The 25366-nt window shown below is 37.6% G+C and overlaps 1 protein-coding gene across 1 annotated transcript in view; it reads left to right on the top strand.

The window, feature by feature from the left end:
* Positions 1 to 25366, top strand: part of IBTK (inhibitor of Bruton agammaglobulinemia tyrosine kinase) — a gene marked incomplete at both ends in the record, with an annotated part of 34432 nt that overhangs the window by 8024 nt on the left and 1042 nt on the right. Inside the window, 11 exons of the mRNA XM_010013544.1 lie at positions 1381 to 1477; positions 1841 to 1942; positions 2829 to 2946; positions 4871 to 4931; positions 5650 to 5777; positions 6665 to 6777; positions 7425 to 7573; positions 8271 to 8434; positions 10228 to 10320; positions 11455 to 11613; positions 17910 to 18062. Of these exons, the coding sequence (XP_010011846.1) occupies positions 1381 to 1477; positions 1841 to 1942; positions 2829 to 2946; positions 4871 to 4931; positions 5650 to 5777; positions 6665 to 6777; positions 7425 to 7573; positions 8271 to 8434; positions 10228 to 10320; positions 11455 to 11613; positions 17910 to 18062 (1337 nt within the window). The remainder of the gene's footprint in view (positions 1 to 1380; positions 1478 to 1840; positions 1943 to 2828; positions 2947 to 4870; positions 4932 to 5649; positions 5778 to 6664; positions 6778 to 7424; positions 7574 to 8270; positions 8435 to 10227; positions 10321 to 11454; positions 11614 to 17909; positions 18063 to 25366) is intronic.

The following is a 25366-nucleotide window of genomic DNA, read 5'->3' as shown; positions in this document are numbered from 1 at the left end:
CTTAAATAGTATGCAGTATGGAGTAGCTTTTCATATGTACTGATGGAAAGATATAGCAGAGTCAAGAGTTATTGCATTGAATCTTTAGTTAACTTTTACTGTCAGTGACATAAAGGATATCAAAGACTGTTCCACTTAATCACCAGCTACTGTTTCAAAGGTGTAGATCTTTTATTTCTTTTGGTTGCTATTTGCTAGCTACGTGTCAATGCCCTGGTTGTTCCTGGACATCATATTTTCACTAAATGCTTCTGTTTAAGTATCTGAATACAATTAATAATGCTTCTGTAAAGAGAAGAAAGGTGTAAATGAAGAAGTATTTTTTGGAGGCTGAAAGCTGAAACAGTGTGCAAGAGTTTTCTCAACTTTCGTAGGTTTCTGGCTATATGTAAATCTAAGAGCCTCGCAAAGTACTGGCAGTCCTATTCTGCTGCGTAACAGAACTTCAGCTGTTCTCTGAGTTATTGTGCTGCCTTTTCCTCAGCCATCCCTGAGGAAATATACCTGAAACACTGTGAGATGATTGATGTATTACTGTATTTTTTTTAAGTGTTGAATGTCCACGTGAATCACAGATTTGTATATCAGTTACATTTAGTTTGCAAGTCCTCTATTATTTTGTAAGTAAATCTAAATCATACTGAATTCACAAGTAAATATTTTGTAAATCAAGTCTTCTAGATGTTATATAAAAAAAGTCTAAATGTCTGTAAGAGTTTTTAAACTTCAGATGGGAAATATGTCAGTACCAGTAGCATGTTCTAAAACAAAAGAAATTTTGTGGTATAAAGTTTTGTTTCAGTGCCACCTGAAACAAACCAAAGCTGTTAAGCAGTGATGTTGCATAAACTTGAATGGTGAGAATTACATGGTTTAATGGCTAATGTTTGCTCATACGAAAGCTTTGCCTTAATGGTTAAACCCTCCAAAGGGAGAGTTTGCAGAGGACATTGTTTTCTGAGGCATTAACAGTAATGACCACTTTCATTTTATTATTACATGAGAACTTGTGGTTTCACTAGATCTTTTACCTTGAAAGGAAAGCAGTTCAGTACTTGCACAGGGGATTCCTGCGGATCTACTTTTAGACAATTGTGGGTAAAGTAATATAATCAAGGAGGATTGTTAGAGAAGAAGCTGATGAAACACTGAAGTGTTTCATGGATACTTACTCAGGTTTGAGCAGATTTTAATTGCTTTGCTACTATCAATTCTTAATTAAAGAACTTGGACTGACTTTGTGCAAATGCTTAAATAATTGTTTAACTTTGAAAATGACACTCAGTCTGAGTCTTGCTGAATATAATCGCTTTCTTAATTTCGTATTTTTTTCCACACAGTCAGCTTCTTTTACTCTTTTTTTATCCTTTTGCTTTTTAGGCTTCCTGTTGTTCAGCTCTGGAAATGCCAATCCATTCTGACATACTACAAATAATTGTAGATTACCTGTATACAGATGAAGCTCTTGCGATAAAAGGTGCCATTAATACATTTTCAGCTCAACTGTAGCTCCTGCAATTTTTATGTTTTAAAAATAGAAGCTCAGTATGTTTGCAGTTTTATGTAGAAAATCCTTTTTTTGTGACTCTTGTTTTAAATTTTGAGGTGATGCCTGTACCCCAGGCCCTTTTGTACCTCTTCTTTAGTTTGTTAAACAGCGGGTTTCCTTTTCCCTCCTCTTACTTCAGAAAAATGACTCTGTGCTTTTCTAAGCTATTCCTTGTGCTGTGAAAATTCCATGAAAATTGGAAAACCCATTACATTTGTCCTTTGGTAAAATGTATGTGTTATAGTTGCTTTTGACTTGGCTGCAGCATTTATGTGATGCTTTGTTTTCTAGATTCTCAAAATGTGGAATTCATATGTAATATTCTTGTGGTGGCAGACCAGCTTCTTGTGTCCAGACTCAAAGAAATCTGTGAAGTAGCCATTGCAGAAAAACGTGAGTTCTTCAGTACAGCATTATTTGTTTATTATTCCCTTGCTCTAATTACCTTTTGCTATTCATTGCATAGCTATTAACAGTTGCTTCTTTAGTCTGGGTGATGTTTTAGGTTAACGGATTTTTCCTTGTGCATTGTTGTCTTCATCTTATGCTCTTAAATAAAAGAAAAAAAATAAAAGGGCGAAAAGCAGACCCCCAAACCACTACAACAAATAAACCAAATTTTTTATAAAACCTTTATTTCATTGAATTCAAACTTCTTGTCTTTAAAACATGATAAAATAATTTGTGTTTCTATTTCTGTTGTATTTAATTCTGCGAATTCTCCTGTTGTTTGTTTGACACAGAGCTGTTTCTGTATGGCTATGAAGATCTGTCCCTTTTAGAAAACACTAAGCATAGCTGCCTAGCTTGATACAAGAAGTCAGCATACAATTTTTGCTTGACATTTCTTAGTTACGTATTTTTTTCTCTCTCTCTCCCTGCCCCTCTACCCCTTTACCTGCTTTTTTTTCTTTTTTTTTTTTTTCTCCCTGCTAAAGGAACATTTGGAGCTTAAAGAACTGTTTATGCTGTACATGAAACTTGTTTTTTAACTTTCTTTTTCCCCTTTGTTTTGGACTGCTGAGTTTTAATATATTGAAACTGATACATTTGTAGGTAGTGGCTTTCTATTTCTGTGAAACAGCCATTGAATTCAAGCTGCTACAAAGTTACATGGAGCTTGCTGTAGTTTATAGCTGTTAGAGCTTTAGCATTTTTTCTGGGAATGGAGAAATACATGCTTCAATAACTAGATCATGCTGTGCAATAGGGCTTTAAAAATGCTTCATGGCACTGCAGCACGTTATCCAATTTAGTCTGTTGTGTTTCTTCTTTGCAGTTACTTTAAAGAATGCTGCTGAGCTTTTGGAGTTCTCAGCAACGTACAACGCTGAACAGCTAAAACTGTCCTGCTTGCAGTTCATAGTACTTAATATGGCAGCTTTGCTGGAAGCGAGGTAAGGAGGAATGCAAATGTGTTCACGTTCTAGCTGCTGAATTCAAACATGCAGAATGGTTAGAAGAATTCATAGGAACAGTTAAATGTTTAAATACAACTGAATGCTGCTGGTTTAAAGGGAGACTCATTTTTGCCAAACAAGGAGAGAGAAACTAGTTAAATATCTGTACATACTGTACCAGTTTTGTAGTACAAAACCCTGTGTTACAATCTGGCATGAAGAGCCTGAATTAAGGGGGATAAACCTTTCTTGAATTCAGTGGGCTTTGACATTGGGTGTTGATCTCATTCAGGTTTCTTGAAAATTGTTTTTGGAGATGCATAAAATGGCATATTACTATGCAAATTGAATCTATTTTAAGTATGTTTATTATAGCTGGTGTACTTTACAAAGAGGATGGGCCTGCCTTTGGGTAGTTTCTTTGCTTTAGCAGTCTATGGTGAAGGCTGAACAAATTATTTACCCTTGCTTTGCAAAATGATTCAGCTAGGATTTTAATCAATTGATGGTGTGCTCTGGCCTTCTTGATGCTTTTGGACAGGGCTTCAAGTTGCTTCCAGATTACATACCATCTTTTCAGAGCAAGCCTCATCAGCACTGATTTAACTTATTTTTTAGAAACTACTTAAAAACCCCCCACCCTAAAATAAAATGAAAAACACCACAAAAAACAAAAACCCAAGCAAAGAAAAAAGACACACCCCATCTCTGTCTCCTAGCCTTTTTGTCATGCTTCTTTTTAACTATAGATGTTCTTAGAGATCTGAACCAGTTCAGAATGCCAGCATTTCATTGCTGTGTCACACAACTGCTCTGCTTGGGTCACAGGTAGAGAAATTAATTCCTATTAGCAATTTTCCTCTTCACAACTTTATAAAGTATAAACATTTTAACCTTTGATTTTTTGAGAGAAGAGTAAAAATCTAGTAATGTCTTATTATTCAGATTTCTTTCATCCTAAGCCTGGAAAGGACATGCAGACATTCATACTACAATTAGGACTATATGCCTTCCACTATCTGAAGGGGGCCTACCACTGTAGTGATAGGACAAGGGGTGACAGGTTCAAACTTAAACAGGGGAAGTTTAGGTTAGATGTAAGGAAGAAACTCTTTACTGTGAGGTTGGTGAGGCACTGGAACAGATTGCCCAAGGAAGTTGTGAATGCTCCATCCCTGGCAGTGTTCAAGGCCAGGTTGGACAGAGCCTTGGGCAACATGGTTTAGTGTGAGGTGTCCCTGCCCATGGCAGGGGGGTTGGAAGTAGATGATCTTAAGGTCCTTTCCAACCCAAACCATTCTATAATTCTATGACTTTAGTGGAAAATCTGAAAATGTCATTACTGCATTATTGGGTAGCAAGAGTTTTAATCTGAGACACCTGAGACATATAGAGCTTAGTTGTGACAGTTTTGTGCAAGGAGAGCTGTTCATGTGGGCAAGACAGTTCTGTTGAGTAAAGCTTGTTGCTGTGGTGTTATTGTTTGGCATAAATATCAAGGGATTTTGTGACTGAGTTTTATAGAAGATTTTACATAGATTTTGAGTATTAGATATATGTCAGGAAGACTTGAAAGTATGCAGAAATGGGTAATGACCAGTTCGTGGTAACTTGACTGTACAGGTCTATATTGGCTGTGGCTATAAGTAAAGGTAGGCTGTCTGGAAAGGTTGTGTACTTAATCCTCCCTTACAACAAGAGCATTGATTAGTTTATATTTGTGTTCATTTTCTTCCTTCTGACTCTGTGACCACCATGAATAGGTAGGAATGTCTATGGGTGAGATTCATCTAAAATGCTAATTTGTGGTTTTGTTTGTTTGTGGTTTTGTTTGTTTGTGTTTTTTTGGTTTTGGTTTTTGGTTTTTTTTAAAAAGCTGGTGAGATTATATATCTTTTATTATTATTATTCTTTTTTTTAGGACTCTGGATGTCTTAAGTGATGAAGTTGTAAAGGATCTTTCAGATTATTACAGGAAAACTGTAAGTTGTTCAACCTGACTGTAAGATGGTTAGGTTTAAAATGAGAGCAGAGGAGTAAAATACAAATGTTTGGGATCTGTAGATGACAGGCTGAATGTGGAACGTCTGACTCAAAAGCTAAGGTTAGCTGCTGCTATTATCACTCATGGAGCTCATATTTCATTATGCACTTGGCACTGCTGCAACAGTATTGTCCTTCCAATTAATTAATTTTGCACATTAAATGTATTAATGTTCTATAATTAACAATTGTTGCATGAAACAACATAAGCAAAACCTATGGAAAAGAGCACCTGTTATGTAGGAGAAGAAAGCAAATTGGCCTTCTCCGGTGTAAAGTTCAGGGTGATCATATAGATCTTAATAGCAGTAAGAAAAATAATACAGAAGTTGAACTTTAATGAAGGGAAACCAAGGTACATTATAATCCAGTGTTCTTTATCTGTGCAGTGGTAAAAGGTGAATCTTTGCAAAACCTTGCATCCTTTTTTTATTTTTGTCAGGGGTTACAGGCAGCTGAAACATGCAGTCTGACTCTGTCACTTAAAATAGTTCTGTTTTGCTTAAAGATGTAACTATAATTTTTAAGCTGGTTAAATAATTACTTGATATGTAAAAGTGTTTAAATGACAGTCGGGTTGGTCCTTTTGTAAGAAATCTTATGTTTGCTAACATACAACTTAAGAGAAATTTAATGTATCGGCTTTTACAACTACAGATTCCAGCCATGGTCAGGAGAGTTATTACTCCATATCCAGATGGACCTGACATAAGTTCTTTTGAACCTGAAGATGGAGAGAACTTTGTCTTTTTAAGGGAAGAAATGAATACAGAACAAAATTTTCAGTAAGTACCTATTTTTGATCACCATTTTTAACTAGAAGAGCTGTGTATGTTATTTATCCCCCTTTGGGTGATTCCTGACTCCCTTTTTGTTCAGAATTGAAATATTAAAAAAACCAAACACTAAGCATTGTAAGGTTACAGTATTGATGCAGGAATGAATATATGTGTGTATATAGTTATTTCACAAAAAGTTTCTCAAAAAAGCTTTTTGAGATAGAGTTACTTTTGCTGTGATTCATGTAACTAAATTTCTAGAAGTTTTTTGACAAAATGAAAAATGCCTTTTATTTGATTCCATTCTTTCTAATATCATATATAGGAACATGTGACATTTTTGTAACATGACCATATACCTACTTTATAGTAGTAATAGTATTATCTTGGTGGCAATATTTGTGTTGGGGGAAAAATGAGACCAACTGTGGAGTTTTATTTTACTTCACTAATTTAGGAGAAATCAAGAGAGAAAAAAGTGACATAGATGTAGTTTGCTTTGTGTCAGTTGCTGCAATCTGACCTAGGTGGCAGTGCCAGCCTGTGCAGCTGCTGTATATTCTACTGTCTCAGCAGAAGTCTTTGTGTAGTGGACTAGACGAGAGACTAGATCTGGATTGGAAAGAATTTTTTCTTGTCTTCTTGAAATATTCCCCACCCCCAGAACATTTACTGAATAATTGTGTCAGTGCATAAGCAGAGCAGAAACAGCTAGCAGTGGCTGGTGGGACCAGGTATTACTGCTTGAAGTATCACCGCTGCTGCTTACTGAAAAACTTGATGTTGACAAGTGATAGTTCTGAGGCTTAATTTCTTCGGCTTTAATCTATCTTGGTTTTTTTTCTTTTTCTTTCTTTACTTTTCTTTTATTATTTTTCTCTTTTTTTTAATAGGGAAGCCCTTTTCAAAAAAGCAAAAAATAAGGCAAAAAAGAAGCCACGAAAACGGTCCAATAGCTCTGGAGGATATAATTTATCAGATATTATTCAGAGTCCAGCCTCCACAGGTCAGTGGGAAAGAGGTTCCTTTCAGGTATAAAACCAGAACATAAAGTTTAATATGCAATGCAGTACAATTTCTATACTTAAGTAAGGGAATCTTGTAATGATTATTTCTTTTCTAGGGAACATTATATTTGAATTTAATACTGAATTCCCAAGTTTTTTTCGAAAGGATGTTTGTCATATTATGATTGTGCGCAAAGTTCAGATTCTGTAGGAACATGTCTTTTATTAACTAAGCTTAATGGACACTTTCCCATGTTGTTTTAATATGTGGAACACTTCTGCTAACATGGGTTGTTTTGTTTTCTTTTTTTCCTGGAATAAAAAAAAAATTATTAGTCACTGTTTATTGAAAAGATGGTAGAAAACTTCATTTTCAATAGAAAAGTGTCAGTGTTACTTCCTAAAACTGTATATTGTGAGACGGGGAAAGAAAACTGGGAGTAATCTTATTCTGAAAAAATATTTGATAGTCTTATATTTGCTTACACTTACTGCAGCGTAGTATAGTAGACCTGGTAAACTGCTAGTTATTTTGTAATCGTCATATGGAGTGAATAACTTTCCATGTTTTTAATTTTTTTTTTTAAGCATTGTTTAGTCTGGCTTTCATGATTTAATAGTTCTACTTTCTCTTCTTATTTCTTAGGCTCAGTAAAACTGGATAAAACTAGCTCTGTAGAATCACTTCCAGAACTCTTAACATCTGACTCTGAAGGTAGTTACGTGGGAGTGGGTAGCCCCAGAGACTTGCAGTCCCCAGATTTCACAAAAGGATTTCATCCAGAGAGGGCTGAGGTTGGATTTCGTTGCTCTTAGCAATTTATTTGTTTGTGTTTATGTGGTCCATCAAAAGCAGAGTTTGTATCTTGGAGTGCTTCTGCGAAGCTGTTGTGCTTAAAACAATGTAAAAAACTTTAAGTAGTTATTGTTTGCCTGATAAAGCACATAAAACTGAGTATTCCTTATTAAATCTTTTAGGGGTAATTTATTCACATGGTACTATAGTAACTTTTATATGCTGTAGTGTTCAGAAAATTTCAAATTAAAAGAGCAATTATGTAAAGGTTCTGTATATTTCATTTAACATGCAAAGCAAATCTCATGTTCAGAAGCAAAAAAAAAAAAACCAAAACAAAACCAAGTCCAAAAACTCCAGGAAAATCATACAGTTTTTCATCTACTGTAGTTGGACAGAAGTAACATTGAGGTTAACAGACATAAGTGGCAAAGAGAAATCAGTTTGAGAATTGCATCTATGTTAAATGTTAAAGCTTCAGAAGTGAACATCTCCGCATGAATTTTCCACTATCAAAATGTGTATTTAGACTGAAGTGGTTCAGGGTGAAGTGTGAAGCAAAAAAAAAAAAAAGGTACAAATATAGCAGACTCATCAGGGATTCACTACATTGTTGCTATTTTTGAGGTAGCCTTTAAAGTCTTTTCACTTACACATGTGAGAATGTTTGTCCAGCTTTTTTCTGTCTTTTTTTAGATGAAGGACAAAGCATGCAATCATGGTATGAAACCCTCTCAACCTAATAAGGATATGAAGTCATACAAGGGATCATCAGCGTTGGCACAGTCTGTTCCACAGTCCATTCCCAGTGCCAAAACCAACTCTGGAAGCTCTCCCAATTGGGTAGCAAGTAGTTTCAGGTGGAGTAATAGTTGTAGTGCCTACCTAACTTACAGTCAGTGTTCTGCACTGGGTAATGATGTTAATAATGTTCAGGCTAAAAAGCTATCTGCTCTTCAAAAGGAGCATACATTACTTTACACATGAATTAAAGGTTTTGGTAGTTTCATTAGAGTGGTAAATTTTTTTAATTATTCTTTGAGAAAAGCAACTGCTACATATATGCTAACTTATTTTAAGTGCTACCAGTCTGGACATCTAATGGTTTTTTGTTTTTTTGTTTTGTTTTATTTTTAAGTCCTCTTAATTAACACTTTTTGTAAAATATTTGGCAGGGTTTTTTTAGAATCAGGCCAAGCCATTAGAAACACCGTTGTACTTTGACATTTTTAAAGCATGCCTTTAGACTTACGAGAATCAATGCCACAGGTTTAACTGATACAGTAATAATTTTATTTTTTTTTTTTGTAGCAGTATCTGCATATTAAAATGAGCAGTACTGTGACAGACTAAAGTTCTGTCTTGCCTGGTGTCTTGTCTCTGACATTTGTCAATAAAGGTTGAATAGAGAAGAGTTTAAGGCTTTAGGGAATCATATAGGGATAACTTCCTACAGTTCTATTAGGCTCTGCTGTTTTGTGGCTGATAGACTTTGTTAAAACAGGTCATACAGCTGAAGAAATCAAAAGTTGCAGCTCTGAAGTACATTGTTTGGGATTCAGGGTCTGTTAGGAGTCTGTTTTGTCTCACTTTATATTTGTGCAAGCCTAGCCTATGCAGAGAGGGTAATACATCCCACAGCCAACTCTTTGGTTGCTCCATCTTCATCTGCTATCTTAAGAGTTCTTTTCAGATGGTAGAAAACATGCATGGAAGGGGAGCAAATAACATCATAGGACTTTGTTGTAATGTCACTGTGCCTTTATGGGTTTCTCTTGTACTCTTTCTTCACTTTTTCTGGTATTGGTAGTATGATGTCAGGAAAAAGCAGGCAGCACTGTTGTGTAGAATGTTTAAAGGATTATTACCATAGCGTATTTGGTTAAACTGCTGTGGAGGAGCAGTGACGACAGGGTTTGGTGTGACCTCCCTGTGGTTAATTCACTGGTTAGTCTATGGCAGTTGTGTTTATGTAGGGAGAGACGGAGGCAGTGCTGCCTATATTTTATTTCAAAGCTTGTCCTTAAATCTAATTATAACACAGCTTAGTTTACAAATGCCTTTAAGTACACAGGTTTTAATATATAGTTTTAGGTAAAGCTTGGAAATGTCTAGTTTTAATTCATGTTCATTTCTGTGGAATTTTAAGATAAGATCATTTATGAAAAAGAAACTGATGCTAAAGTCTGAGAATGTTACTGCTGTTTGTACAGAGCTCTAACTTTGCAAAGAGCGTTCTGTTTGCCACGTGAAATAATTTAATCCTGTTCTTCAAAGAAGGATCTTATTCAGCCTTCACAAAAGTTGTAAGCAACACCTCTGTAAGACTTAGTATGAGCAGCTGACTATTAAGTAAGTATCCTGGATTTAGGTATCCACTTTTTTTAAGTAAGCATAGTTGACATCTTTTTGTTTCATAGCATAATGAGTCTTGAAAGTATTTTTATGGTGTGCTCTTAAATATGTTTATATTTATAAAAGTTTTGTCAGAAACATTCTATTTGAGGTTTGCCATAATTGAGGAAACAGAAATGAATTATACATCCGGTTACCAATCTTATGTATGATTTAGAGGATTTCAGTGAAGGCTGGACCTGTGGAATGTAAGTAAAAGTGAGTGCCTTATAAAGTAACTTTTTTATTTTTCATTTAGCCCTGCCAGCCCTCCTGCTATGGATCTAAGAACTATCATGGAAATTGAAGAAAGTATGCAGAAATGTGGAACCATGCCAAAGGCAAATTCAGGGTTGGTAAAAAACCAAAATCTATAAAAGAAAAGTGTGATAGACCAGGCTATTATGAATTTAGTTAGTGGTTCAGGCAGTTTAGTTTAAAAAAAGCAGGAGAAAAGCTGTCATATTTGTTTTTGAACAGCTTTGTTTACTTCAGTTCATTATGGTGCTTTTCTGTGAGCATACAAAATTTATCCCTTTATTTTACTGTGATCTTGTTTGAGCGACTACTGTGAAGGCATGTCTTAGCTGTTGAAATGTTAAAGAGCGAGCTGGTAAGCTTTGCTGAGCTTTCCTGTTGCTAATTAATTCTTGTCCCTAGCACTTTGGAAATTACTTGTGGACCAGTAGTGTAATCAATCCTGAAGTTTGTTTGTTGTCTCACGTTCTCTGACCTCCCCAGCATCCATGTGTTGATACTTCACACTGTTGACAGTTCTTCGTTTTTTGCTCAGAGAAGCATCCCAAAGACACAGGGAGATAAATGTATGTTTTCAGGAGGCAGTGGATTAAACCTAGTGCTTCTTAACTGGCAACATCTGGAAGAGAACTGGAGATGACTTTCATGACATTTGAAGTGTCTTCTCTACATTCTTGTAGAGGAGAGCTAGGACAGTAGTACTGCAGTCTTGTAAAGGGTTTCTGGCTAGGTAGATTCAGAAGCTGTGAACAAAACAGCCAAGACTGAAGAATCCAAATAACTTGGAAAAAAATATTATTACAAATAGGGGAAAAAAATGGCTTTATGTTGTATACATTTTTTTTTTTTGATGTATGAATATTTTTGGTTTAAGGGAGTTAAGCTGCCAGTCTCAAAAAAAAAATCACAAAATTAGGAAATAGTCTTCATCTGGTGGTAGTCCATCTCTTTTGGAGACTTGATTCCTGTTCTGCTTGTTTTCATCCATAGACATCTGTGTGAAAAATAGTTTTATGATGCTTTTCTTTCTGTCATTCTTGACATACATTGATCTTCCTTTTGTCCCCAACCATCCAATCCCTCCCCTCTCCTATACTCCCCTTTTGACACTCAAGACAATGTATTTTGGTCTATAAAGGAAGCATTTCTCAGTTTAATTTGCAAGATTAAAAGCAAGTCATCTCAAGAGACACTGATCTTACATCTCTCTTTCAATATCAATTCACAGCAGAATGGCGTCTCATGGAATCAAGCTTTCTCAGAAGCAAAGGAAAATGATCGCTCTGGCAGCAAAAGATAATGGATCAGTAACTAGCAGCACAGAGCCTACTACACTAGTAACGGCACCACCCCCACCTACAAAAGTTGCAAAACTAGGGAATGCATGGTATGTTATAAGTCAAATATCACTTCTTTGGAGTGTTTTTACTTTGAATAGTCTCTTAGAAGCAGTTTCTTAAATAAAAATGGCCTAGGTTCTGTTCATTAAAAAGTCTGGCATTGAGCTATTTGTATCTACATTTGGTAGTAATCTAGAAATTCAAAGGGGGCAGGGAAATGCAGTGGTTGCAGTTTAACAGTTCTTTGAAATTTTGCTACAGTGAGTCAGAAGACTGTCCCATCTGGTTCTTGTCTGTGTGTGATGTGGTATTTGCAGATGGTGTCAAAGTGAAGCACAGAAAAAGAAGGTTGAGCACAAGCTCTGAAACTTAGTCAGGAAATGATTATTGAAAACCATTATGAATGGTATTTTTTTTCTTTGACAAAAACATAGAGAAGTGTTAGCCCTTCCAGGGGAAAAGAGCTAGAATGACTTTGGAGTAGAGCAAAAGTGACGAAATTACACATAAGTTACGTATCTAGGAGCTGGGGGGAGTGATTGATGCTGCTGAGACTTCTTATAGCAGAGGGATGCATAATGGATTTAAAGTAACTTTTAATTCTGATTACACACAATGTAAATGTTCAGGTTAGCATCACGGTCAGATGGAAAAATGGTTTATCATCTGTTCAATGAACTAGGTTTACAACAATGACTGTAATGAGGTGCTAGCCCTATTCATGTTTTTTGTTCTTAACATTTGCAGTTGGTATTAGGTGAAAGCATAAAGACATAACTGTAAAAGTTGCAAGCTATGGAAGTTTAATAAATAGCACATGCTCTTACTTTGAGGTAAATGTTGGGCAGTTCTCCCTCGTTCCCTGTTCAAGAAGGACTAGACTTTTCTTGCAGGTTGCTTCTGTAATGGTACCCTAGAAGAATTATGAGTCTCCCCTCTCTAGAGCTTACCTGGTCTTGTGGGAACAAAGCTTGCTGCATACCTACCACAATCACTTAATTTAAAATAAAATCCTTTTTCTCTCTCTCTGTCTTTTTTTTTTTTTTCTTTGTTACACAGTTTAGCTGAGTTAAATGCTATTGTAGTAGTTTTCCTTTTGTATTGGAGAGATTTTGAAGTAAAATAGGAATCTGTCTTTCAAAGAATAGGCTTATTTTCCACAATTAGAGCTATCTCTCTCCCTCGTGTGTCTTTTGGCTCTCTTTCCTTTGACCCTTCACATTAATTGGTTGCTCTTTTCAGAAATAAGAGTAGTAAGCATCTGCTGGAATCTTTGCCTTTATGCTCTTGTAAGTTCAAAACGGACATGTAGCCTGTTAGATACTTAATGAGTCTATGGAGAGAAAAAAAAAACCTCATCACTGGCTAACTCAGGAAAAGGTAGGCTGCTTCCTGGCAGTAGTTGCTTCCTGAAAGGCGTTTTTTGTCAAAAGGTTTGGGGTAATATCTAGAACCTCTTGCTGCTTTGCTCTGTTTCATGTATCTGTTACCTCATCCACCTTTTTTGGGTGGATGCTCTTATGATCAGTATCTTGAGTTTAAAAAACCTTTAGATTTATTTGGGATGCTGCATAGGTCTATTGGTATGCTATTATCTTAGTTTAAGACCATACTAATATCCCAGAACATGACAATGGTAAAATAGAAATGGTGTTTAAAATGTAAACATATTTGAAAACCTGTGACAGCATCATGTAATCATCCCAAAATTGTGCAGCATAATTGATTCTAAAATGGTATTCTATTTCCAGTTATGATACCAGAACAAGCTTTGCTTCTCTAGTGGCCAGCATACAGTACGTTCAGCCATATATTAAAAAGGCTTTACTATTTTACAGGGTTTGTCAAATCTGATCTGAAATGGGGAGTTGTTTGGTGAATTTGAGGTAATGTAGCATGGCGTGTCCTTCAAGTAGTGATTCTGGCAGCGACTGGCTGGGATTCCTCCAAGGGTCAGTAAAGTAGGGATGAGAAATCTTCTCAGTAGGCATCTGTGTATCAGGGCTTGATTAATACTTTTTTAAAAAAAGTTATATGCCATGTATTTGTAGTGTTCCACTTACAAGCTATAGAGCTATGTTATTACAGTAAAGTACTAAAATGAACTGCCTAAGATGACCTGATTTTAAAAATACCTAGCACACAGTATTTCAAGTGAATCTGAGAAAAGGTTGAATTCTTTCATTTTGATTTATACAAGTAGGACTTACGTACGTGTTGACTTAATTTGTTTTCAACCATGTACACCTAATACTGAAATTTAGGGTCTCATTTACTCCCACAGCCCCCAAAAATTATTCTGGTACAACACTGGGCAGAGCCCGTAATTTTGTCTTAAAGAGGAAGTTGCTTTACACTGACGGATTTGGACTCTACCTGACCTCTGAACTGTAATTGGCACCTTCACAATAGCAGAAACAAGGTTTGCAAGATTTGTCTTCAGAATTCTAGTGAGTGGATGAATTTCAGAATCCTTAACACTGATCTTGTCAAATGCTCCAAGGAACATGTTATGTGCTTTACACAGGTGATACCGCAGGTCAAGCAGCAAGTTAGTTATTTGGCTTAGTATCAGAACTGCTGTGGCCAGTAGGGCTAGGGATGTGATCATCCCCCTGTACTTGGCACTGGTGAGGCCTCAGATGCTTTGTTCAGTTTTGGGCCGCTCACTACATCTGCAGTCTTTCATACACAAATCACATGGGCTTATTCACACATTAATATATGTGTTGTTACAAACCCACCACCGTTCTACCCATCAGTGACTCAGAGTGGCAGGACCAGGAAAGCCACACTTTTTTGCAGTACCTGATGGGTGACTCAGAGGGGTGCTGCTGATGAAGTGGACCAGGGCCTGCAGGAGTCGATCCTTTTTCTCTGTCACCCAGCAAAGTCAGGGGCCTTTCTGTGGTCACAGTAGAGTCTTCAAAGGATCTTCCCTCCCCCTGCCATTCCATGGCTCGGGCTGATGTTAGTTGTCACTGTTGTAGGCATTTCATGGGTATTTTTGACCAGTCATCTTAAATATTATCAATGAATTTCCTTTTTTGTTTTACTAGCCCTTTTCAAGCTGCAGTTCTATATGCTTGTCTCTCTCAGACTTTGGATATCAACAGAAGGGGCTACGAGAACTCTTCTGTGGGATGATGTTATTCTCCAGCTGAGTCTTTCCCTTTTTCCCTTCATACACAACTTTCAGATACAATAAAGCCTGAAGTAGGCTTTGGAGGACATTGCATAGCTTACCTAGTTATCTGGGTTTCTTTAGAAGAGACTTTTGTTGGTTCCTGAAGTCCTACTTTTCAGTGTGAGATAAATGATTCTTTAGAAGTATTTGTACTGGTTGACTGAAGCACATGAGCTAGATGCCTCTAGTTAAATGATTTACTTCTTAGTACAGAAAGTAAGCTATTAAGAGAAACTGATGAAAAAGACATACAAAAGTTTGGGGCATAACTTCCTCAATCTGCCATCTGAATGGTATTCATGCTATTCATCTACTTTCTGAGAGAAAATTCTTTACCTATTGTTATCTAAGTTTAAACTACCAACTGCCTGTGAACTGTTCCTTGCATTTAAAAAGTGTGGACTGATTTTTTTTAATATGCTTAGATAACTGTGTCCAGAAAATACATTGTTCTCTTAAGGTTCTGATGAAACAGTTTTTGAAAGTAGCTGGGCCCTACTGTGTTACACAAACCATCTTAAGTGGAAAGGCCAGGGTATGCTTCAGGAGGATGGAATCCATCTAATGCTCATGTGGTCACCATGCATGATTCTGTACGTTCCTCTGCAGCGTTCCACTGGCTGCTGATCTGGAAAATGCTGGTAGCTCAAGAGTTCAAGCAAAGAACTAGTGGGAGGTATATGAATATTTAAAATTACGCCTAGCTGCTGGAAGAGTGCATTTGTTGAATAGATTTTAAGCTGCTCTAGGCCAGCCATCAGCTATTTGATTGCCCCTCTAGTTGTGTTTTTGTGTGTAAGGTAAAACAGTGCTATTCATCTGTTCTTATATTGTATTTACAAAGTTTTATATTCTGTAAATTCACAACAGACTATTAAGCATTTGGCAATATATTGAGCTTTCCACACATGCAGTATAGTCAAAGCCATAGAACTTGTGTCCCAAGGAAATAAGATACTCATCTTGGATGTGCAGTGAGCACACTTGCCAGAAGGGTGTGGGACCTTCCGACTCTTTTTGGTTGACTAAAAGACAGAGTCTATTATTCACAATGTCCTACCTTTTCCACCAAAAAGTCCCCCAGTTTCACAGTTTTTAGGGGACTGAACCTACGTTTCCTCCTTTGAAGAGAAGTGGAAATTAGAAGTGGGGAGGAGTCACACTATCAATACTTTGAGAGTATGTTGTGCAAGAAGCTGGGTGTTAACTTTATTAGTTTTACAAATCTAAAGGGAGGGGGCTGGTATTTATTTGTTTTGGTGGTTTTTTTAACCTCAGGAAAGCCTATGGCTTTTCAAGAGTGGAGGCATAAAAGAAATATTTGAAGTCTCTCTTGAGAATTGGCAATTGTGTATTTTAATGTCTAGGTTGTCAGTTTGTCAGTATCCAGTTTACACTGAAACATCAACAGCTGTTTTGGAACTTCCTGCTTTCATGTTTTGCAGCTACAGCTTAAAGGAACTTAGTTGCATTCACTTCTTTAAAAAAGATGTATAAATTAGTTTTTCTAATGTTACAAATTTGATAGAAATTACAGTGTACCAGGCAATACAAGATGAAATACAGAATCGTTGCTGTTAGGAAAATTTTTACCAGTTTAAGCTGAACCATTTTAAGACACCAGTAATTGTTCTGTATAGGTTCATAAGGTGAGAATGATGCAGGGTTGTTTTTCTGAGGGGGAGAGGGGGGGTGGTGTTTTGGGTTTTTTGGGGAGTTTTGGTGCTGTGTTGCAGATGGATCTGATTGCAGTACAGAAATTCCATGAAAATAGGTAGGCTACTTAAACTGTTAGTCCAAAAGAAGCTTCTGTGTCAGCAGATCGCAAGGGAACTTTTTACCTGCTTGGTATAATAGGTATGGGGAAGTTCTGGTCAAACACTTGCCCAGCCTCTTGTGTGCCACCTGGTGGCAGGAATAGAGGATGTGCAAAATTACTCTGAGCCCCTGCATCTGGAGGTTCTCATTCTGCTTTCTGTGCCTTCTACGTTGCTTGTGCAATATTAAATGAAAAAAGAGGAAAAACCCAACAACAGAACCCTCCCAGGCATAAGCCTGGGTGGTTTAGCAGGGGGTTCAGACATCATCTATAACTTTCACTTACTTTTGTTGTGAGATTTCAGACACAGTGTTGCGATGTTTCAGTTGCCTTGTTTGTTGCCTTAAATTGTATACCACATAGATGGAGTTCGACAGTCTTTGGCTTAAGATGCTTTGCTGCTTATGTTGGCTGTACAGCAATTAGTATTGTATAGAAAGCTAGTTTTACTTCAGTAGTGTTTATAATTGATCTTGTATTTCTTTGAGTAGGTAATGAACAGAGCTATTCTTCCAATATGTATTTGACAGTGAGTGGGACTGCTGCGGTTAGTATAGTTAGATGTGAGCAAATGTATGAAGAATTAATTCCAAAGCCTTGACGGGTAAGGGGAAGACTAATGGTAACTACCTTGAATTCTGTAAATAAAAAGGCTTTTGGCTCAGAAAATGTTCAGCATAGCTGTGATGCTAAATTGCTATATTTTCATACTTGTTTATTTTTGAAAGATAATATGCAGGCTCTAATTCAGTAGTGCTGTGTACTATACTTTCAGCAAGTTAAAAAAACCAAAGCCTATTGGTTTTAGGAATTTGAGTGTGGAGTAAGTGATTTATATCGCCTCCAGCAGGTATGAGTAACTCATTCAATATCTTACGGATAGATCATCAGCTGTACTTGACTTCCGTGGTGATAAACTAACAGTATTAAAATGAAAGTACTAAAGCATTGTGTGATTTATAAGAATACAGCTTGTCTAAAACAAGGTTTCTGTGAAAATAAAATTGCTTTCTGAGAGTGTTAGGTTAGGGTTAGGTGTGGAATAGATGGAGGGATGAGCTTGGGTATTTTAAGTTGTTGGTTTTCCTTCTAATGAAATTTCCATACTACTGGCTTGTTCTGTTCTCAGAAGTATGTATTTTCTGATGCTTACCTATTTGACCCAAAATGACCAATTTTGATAAATGAGGCCTAGCAACATAATGATGAGTTACAAAAGCTAGGTAATAATGTATTTTTATTTTTAGTAACTGAAGGGGCCTTCTTTCTATCATGGAACAATATGGAGTCTTGGAAACTGCAAGTATAAAAGGAGTTGGTTTGGGGTTTCTTTTTAGGTCATCTTCATTACATTCTGCTTTGCCAAAGTCATTCCGTGATCTTGTAATGGAAGAAGAAAAATGTATGAGTGCAAATAATTCTCCTGGTACTAGTATCAAACGAGCTGGATATAAAGGAACTGAGGATTCATCAGCCCAAAACACCGTAAGGTAAGAGAGCAGGCTTTTCCTAATTAATCATCCATTAGACAAGAACCACAATAACCTGTTTAAATTCTGGTGAAAGGATGAAATTGTCATTAAAAAAAAATATAATCCTGTGAGCATTCTTTCAATGATTCTGTTAATAGTATTTTATGAATGGAATATTCTTACGAATAGGAAGCTTAAAGACTAAAGCAGTTTAATTCCAATGCTAATATTCTGTTGGACATTTGAAGTGTTTGTGTCTGTATATATGGACAGGCTTCTGTATATATATATGGGGACAATCATTTCAGGCTCTGGGCAAACTACGTAAGTGTGTGTACATTTGTATATGTATGTATAAAAATAAAAAAATTATAAACCTGTATTTTCTAACTTCTATAGAAATTAGATATTCTTTAGCATTTGCATATGGCATGCATGAAACAGAATTTGCTTAGGAATAGTTCTTTGTAACATCTGAGTAGATAAAATCAGTTTTTTCAAACATTTCTGGCACATTGCTGACTTAGTTGTTTAGGTCAAAGTTTTCATGGATTAAGAGGGCTTACTGAAATACTGATGCATTGGTTATGTCTGTGTATTGTAATTACTGGGGGACTACAGTTCTAAGGACAACTTGTTCTGAGGCACATGTGAATTATGTGTCTAGTATTAGACAATATTGATCATTGGTCAGATTGTTTTAGCCACACATCCTCATGCTACCTCAAATAAAACCTCTCTTTGGGGTTAAAATAACTGTCTAAGCTGAGGAAAGAAATCTCAGCCTTATTCCTGAAGGTCTGTATGACTGACCTTCCTGCATCTGTCTACCCACCTGCATCTCTTCCCCTATCATCAGTAACTTTGAATGCTGTGCATTTCAAATATATTAATAATACAGAAGACCTGGGCCTGAAAATCTTATACTTTCTCAACCATTGTCTGGAAGCAGCACAGGCCAGCTGCCCCGTGGTGGTTGGAGAGCCAAGTGTCACAGCAGGCCTGGCTGGGCAGTGGCCTCCCAGGCACGAGCGTAGACCCACTGTGCTGGAATAAAGTGAGCAGGGCAGGGTCTGTGACAGAAACCAGGGTGAGCCACGGTCAGTAAGTACAGATGGGTCCATTGGGATGAGGTCAAACCTTGCAAGTCAAGTCTGGGTCAGGAACAACAAGGCTGATCTTGGGCATAGCTGCAGTGTAGCTCAAGAAAGGCCTAAGACTGATGGACTGAGCTTAAACGCAGGTTCCGAGCAAAGAGGGGGAGCCCTTATGAGCCTTCGCACAGCTCTGCCTTACAGCTTAACTCTGTTCATAGCAGCCTGACTCAAGTTTACACATCTGCACTGGGCGATAAAAGTTTGCAGAGCCTGTTGGTGCACAGGGAGCCTTGACACCCATTAACTCCCAGTTTTTCTTACAAAGTCTTGTTCCAGCCACCTTCAAAAATTGCCTCCTCCATGAGGAAAAGAAAGTTCTGCTGGACCTTCCTCTTGGTTGCTCAGCTTGTATAAAAACTGGTGTTTCCCTAGGACAGAAGTAGAATGTGACCTGTTGGTAGATGAAATAAAAATGAGGGTAGAAATATAGGAACATTGTGTGGGACAGTATTAGAAGAGAGAGAGGTAGGAGAATTTGGAGAGTGTGTTTGATGGGAAGGCATTCTTCAGGAACAGAGGGTTAAAGCTGAAATTTTCTGTGATGAGCGGAGATGTAGGGACAAATCTGTGGAAAACCAGGTATCATTAATTTCGTTGCTAGCAAAATTATAAAGCTTTTTGTCATATGGGAGATGGCAAGAGCTGGTGATAAGGGAATTTGCACTGGGTGCTATTATTAGCTTTGTCACACTTGCTCTGTGATCTTCATAAAGTCATTTCTTTTCCTTTGGCATTGCTCCATCTAGTCTGTTCTGTCTGGCCAGTCTGCACACTCTCAAAGTGGATTATTTGAGCTGAATCCAGGCCTAATACTTTAGCTGTCTGAAAATGATACATTAGGCTGGTGGGAGCCTAGATGACTAGATTGACTATTATCAGTTGGAAAGGACAGCACTTCCAGAGCTATTTCAGGTTGTTTTGAATTGTGTCTGAAGATGCTTATTTCTCTCTATTGGGTATAAAGAGCCTAGGTGACTAGTTCATCTATCTGAAAGTTAGGAGCTGAGTTTCTAGTTCGAGGTAATTTTATTCTTTGACAGTTCCTTTTACAGTAGGCTCTGATTTTTGCCTGTGGCATTGAAGGGCTATTTCTGTGAAGATTAATTATCCAAACCCTTCCTTTTTAAAGAAAGGAAATTATATGTGTGTAGAGTGTAAGTAATCCTCATCTGTTGATGTCGGGCTCAGTGATGAGACACTGAAGATACGTGCATGGCTACTGTTCCTGCTTTGTCTTTTTTTTCTTTGGATAAACTGTGCAGTAGTCCCTGGATGAGGATTTTTTTTTTTTTTTTTTTTTTTTTTTTGGTGATTGCATGAAGACTTTTCCATATACTGTCACCTTCTAGTTTATGCAGCCCAGAAATTTTCTGTACATGTACCATGTCATGAATGTGGAGATGTGAACCAAATTCAGTTCAGAGGCAGATGAACCTAAAAGCTGGGCTGTGTGGATGTGGCTGCATTGTTTCCAGGGACAGCTCAGCCTTGGGAGTTACACTGTGCAGCTGTGCATGTCTAACTCATAGCCTAAGCTGAAAACATAGGCCTGACATGACTTTGTTGTGGCAGCCTGGGTTGTCTTCACTGTGTTACTCCAGGGAGCAGTGAAGAGTCTTAGTGGAAACAAGTCTTTGTGGCTTCGCGTGGGAATGGCCTAGTTCTGGCATGGCTAATAATGAGCTAATAAATAGTACATGACTCAAATGGTACAGCAAAACCCATGGGGTTCTGCAGGAGACCAGGCTTTGTGTTCCTTTTCTGAGAGCAGTCATTAGATCAGGGAGACACTGGACCTGAACTGGCTTCAAAAGAAAAATATCCTAAAGAAACACTGCGGAGCTAAGTGCTGGGACATGTTGGTGGCTGTGCAGGAGTCATGGCAAGTTCAGCCAGCTGAGTTAATCAGGCTGGTTCAGTACTGATGATATTTGGCTGGTTTGTTTCCATGCAGAATCATTTACGTCTCTGCATCAGTCTTTAATTTTCAAGATTTCCAGGTTTCCAAGTTCTATATTTTTGAGGCTGCTTTTCCATTTTTCTGTGTGTATTAGCTTCACATTTCCCATCTACTCCATTTCTCCTAGTTATTTTGATGCCAGCTGAGAATTAATCTAGCATGTTGAAATATCTGCAGTTGATTTAATATCTGAACTGAGTGTCTTGCTAGCGAGAAACACAGATGTACCTATGTATAAACAGCTTCAAAATATGTGAACTGCTTCCTACATTTTAAAGGCACATTTAAATTGAGGGAGATTACACAGGTATTTAAACTTTTAATTGATCACTAGAGAGTGCTGTGACACTAGAACTATTAATTCCATGTTTTGGAAATTCCTGTTGTGGTTTTTGGGTCATTTTGGGGTTTTTTGTTCAGAAGTCTTACTCTGGAAAGACCTTTTTCTCTATACTGAAACAGGTTTGTTAACTGTAACAATCTACTTGGGTTCATTTATGATAGTGCTGTGAGTTCTTTGGATTGTGAGCAGGAAAAGGGTAGGTGTCAAATGTGCAGGAAGGTGAGCATTATTAAAGCAGGTGTAAAAAGAGATAAAGTTGAGAGATGACACCAGAATAAAGGCATTTAGTAAGTTGTACAAACATGCTCTTAATTAACAAACCAGCAAGCAAAAAAACTGCTTTCATGAACTCCTTCCTTCATTTTCTCTGGTTCTTTCTTGCTCTTTATTATGTTACTATCTTAAATGTAGTAAAAGCTGGAAGCTGATTTATCTAGACTTCAACTAAAAAGTAGTTCCCTACTGTTGAAATCATAGAATAATTTAGATTCTCTAGTTCAGCCTACTGCTAAAAATAAGTCAAACTAGATCGTGTTGCTCAGGGCCTGGTCCAGTTGAGTTGTGACTGCTACTGAATATGAAGATATCCCAGACTTTCTGGGCAATGTGTTCCCATGTGTGATTGTCCCCATACTGGGATGTATTATCATTCCTTATATCTAACTGGGATGTCGTATTTCGTTTGTGTATGCTGCTTCTTTATGACTGTGCACCTCTAAGAAGATTCTTGCTACATCTTTTCTCTAATCTCCATTTAAGCAGTTGAAGACAATACCACCCTTTACCTGCCTCCCTTTAGGATTAACAAAACACAGTTCTTCCTGTGGTGTGCTCCAGCCCCTGATCTTTGTAGCTCTCCACTAGACTTGTTGCATCCTGACAGCATCCTTCTTGTATTGAGGAGCCCAAAATTGAGTATGATACTCTGTACGTAGACTAACAAATACAGCAGAGGGGGGAAGAATCTCTATCTACCTCGCTGCACTTTTGCTAGTACAAGCCCAGTATGCAGTTGGATGCCTTTCCTGCAGGGGCACATGTCGATTCATCTTCAACTTGCTGCCAGCTAGGACTCTGCAGGTCCTTCTCTGCAAAGCTGCTCTCCAGCCAGTCTCTGACCTGTATTGCTGCATGGGGCTGTTCTTTTCTAAATATGGGACTTTGCAGTTGCCTTCAAAATTCATGAGTTCTTGGTTGCCCATCTCTCCAGCCTCTTGAAGGCCTTCTGAATGGCAGCCTGGCATCCAGACTGTGGACTGCTGCACCCTCCCCACCCTCTCCCCATCCATCTGTGGCTTTGCTGAGAGCATGCTCTGTTTTACCAAAGATGCTAAACAGCATTAGTCCCTGAGAACCATCACTAGTACTTGGTTTCCAGTTGCACTTTGTGCAACATCTGAAGTCCTTCAATCCAGCCCATTTTCCAGCCATCTGGTAGTCCATTTATTCAGTCCATATTTTTCTGACTGAGTATAAGGACATGACAATAGAACATGTCAAAGACCTTGCTGAAGCTAAGGAACATCCACTGCTCCCTGGTTGTCTGCAGAGCCTGTCATCCTACCACAGAAGGCAGCCAGTTTGGTCAGAGACAATTTGCCTTGTGTCATAAATCGATGTCATAAATCAATGCCCAGTCATTTTCTTGTTCTGCATGCGCTTAGAAATTACTTCCAGGTGGATTAGCTCCACAGTCTTCCCGAGAATAGAGGTGAGACTGATCAGTCCGTAGTTCCCTATATGCTCCTGGAAAATGGCTATAACATTTAGCTTTTTCTAGTCATCAGGAAAACACTGTGGTTAGTTTGTTGGTTTGTTTTAGGTCTGGCTAGTATAGAAGCCCTTCTTTTTGTCCTGCACCTCCCTCAGTTGTTTCAGGTCTAGCCAAGCATTGACTCCTACAGCTCTGTTCCTGTACACAGAAGTAATATTTAGACTTTCCTCTGGTGTAGGCTGTCTCTGCTTCTACTGTTTGTATTTGTGCTTTTTGAATTCCAAGTCCATGTAGAGTTGCTTGTTCATTCCTGCCACCCTTCTGCCATGCTTGTTGACTTAAGGCAAATTATCTGATGTTGTGTTTGGAGGAGGCTCTCTCATTCTTTCCTTTGCAAGGTTAGAGATAATTTTTTGTCATCTCTCAGAAGATGATCAGTGGAAGATTGAATATCACTTATTCTTCTCTGCATCATAGAATACTGTGGGTTGGAACAATGACAATTTAGAGCATTCTTCCTTGAACCTATGAGACCAAAAATAAAAGCTCATCCAAATAAACTTTCTCCACTGTGGTATGTGTTGGTAAAAGTATTTGTTTCAAATGGAGACAATTTTTCTTCAGCCACATACTTCTGATTTGTTACCGTGGTCAGTAAACCCTGGATTCTCCTTTTTCTCTTCAGGCTGAAAAACTCCCAGCTTGTAACTACTACATACAGCCTTCACTTCAGTCTTGTGTTTTGTACTTCTGAATTTCTCATTGCTGTGTTCCACAGTCATATTGTTCATTTTTATCCTTTGCTAAATTAATAGCATCTCTTAATATTGCCTACTGGTTTGAGCTTTTCTGTTTATTGCATCCACCAACAGTAACTTTGTTATATTTCTTTTAGTTAACTTATTCTGTAAAATAACAGTTAACCCAGCTGTCAAGTGAGTAAGGTGGTATCTAGGTAGCAGAGCTATGAGAAACTTGCTTAAAAAATAATAAATTTGGTTATGTGGATCTTGACTCAGTGTTTTACAGAATTCCCATTATTTGTTAATCACCCTTATCTGGCATGACCCAAGACCTTTCTTAAATAAAGTAAGATTCTCTAACCTACCATTGGTATTCTTTTACCAAAGATAAAAGAAAAAAAAAAGGCAAAGTACTGATTTTTCTACCTTTTTTCTATTTTTCACTGTTCTTCAGCACCTACGGAAAAGACACTGTGTATTAATGAGGTCAAAATAAAGCAATTGAAGCTATATAGATACTCAGTCTGTAGAATTGTACAGCAAATTTGACCAGTCTTGCCATGGAGCTGTGGTTTCATGTATCAGTTCTTTAAAAGCTCTGTAACAGTGGTTATCTGGAAATTTCCAGTTTGGAGAGCACCACACCTCTTTGGTTTCCTCTCCATACAGTGTACCACTGTCTGTTCTGTCAGCATACGGTATGATCATCAATACTGAAGAAGGAGGGGAAGGATCATCTTGACTGACAAGAACTGTGTTTTCCAGTGGAATCAGACAAGCAATATGACCTACCGGAAGGTTTATTTGCTGGGTTTGATTCAATGGAGTGACACTGTAGAAAGCCTCTTTTGAAATCCAGTGTTATGCCCTGGCAGCTGTTTCTGCAAATACATGTATCTTTTCCCTGAGCAGTTAAATTTGTGTTCATTCTGTTCTTTGAGTAGTTAGCTGTTTGGTGGGCAAAGTTACATTTTATGACAAAAACCTGAGCATGGTTCATTTAAATGCCATTTTAATGATGGAAGTTGCTTTTCAGACTTTTTTTCTTGAGATCTTGCCATCATTGCTTAGCAGTAGGAATATGGGTTTTGTTGACCTTGGAATTGTGTTTTGGGGAAAATATTCCAGGCAGAGAGCTTACTAGTTATTGGAATTCTCTTAGGTTTCTGTAGGATTTCCTCCTTTCCAAGGGTTTGTGGCCACTTACAGAAGATTACCAAAGCCCTAAAGAAAATTGAGACTGATATATTGAAATGCCAACACCCTTACAAGTTTTTTACAGTGGCGTAGAATTACTCAAAGAAGGCTGCTAGCATTTCACAGTATGTTGTAACACTTCTTTAGAGTCCTGGAAATCACAGACATTGCCAAAGATAGGTATTAAATAATGAGAATAGGTCTCTGT

The sequence above is a fragment of the Nestor notabilis genome, unplaced genomic scaffold, assembly GCF_000696875.1.
Source record: "Nestor notabilis isolate BGI_N333 unplaced genomic scaffold, ASM69687v1 scaffold26484, whole genome shotgun sequence".
Lineage (NCBI taxonomy): Eukaryota > Metazoa > Chordata > Aves > Psittaciformes > Psittacidae > Nestor > Nestor notabilis.
The sequence above is the reverse complement of the archived record's forward strand: the minus strand, read 5'-3'. Positions and strand labels throughout refer to the sequence as shown.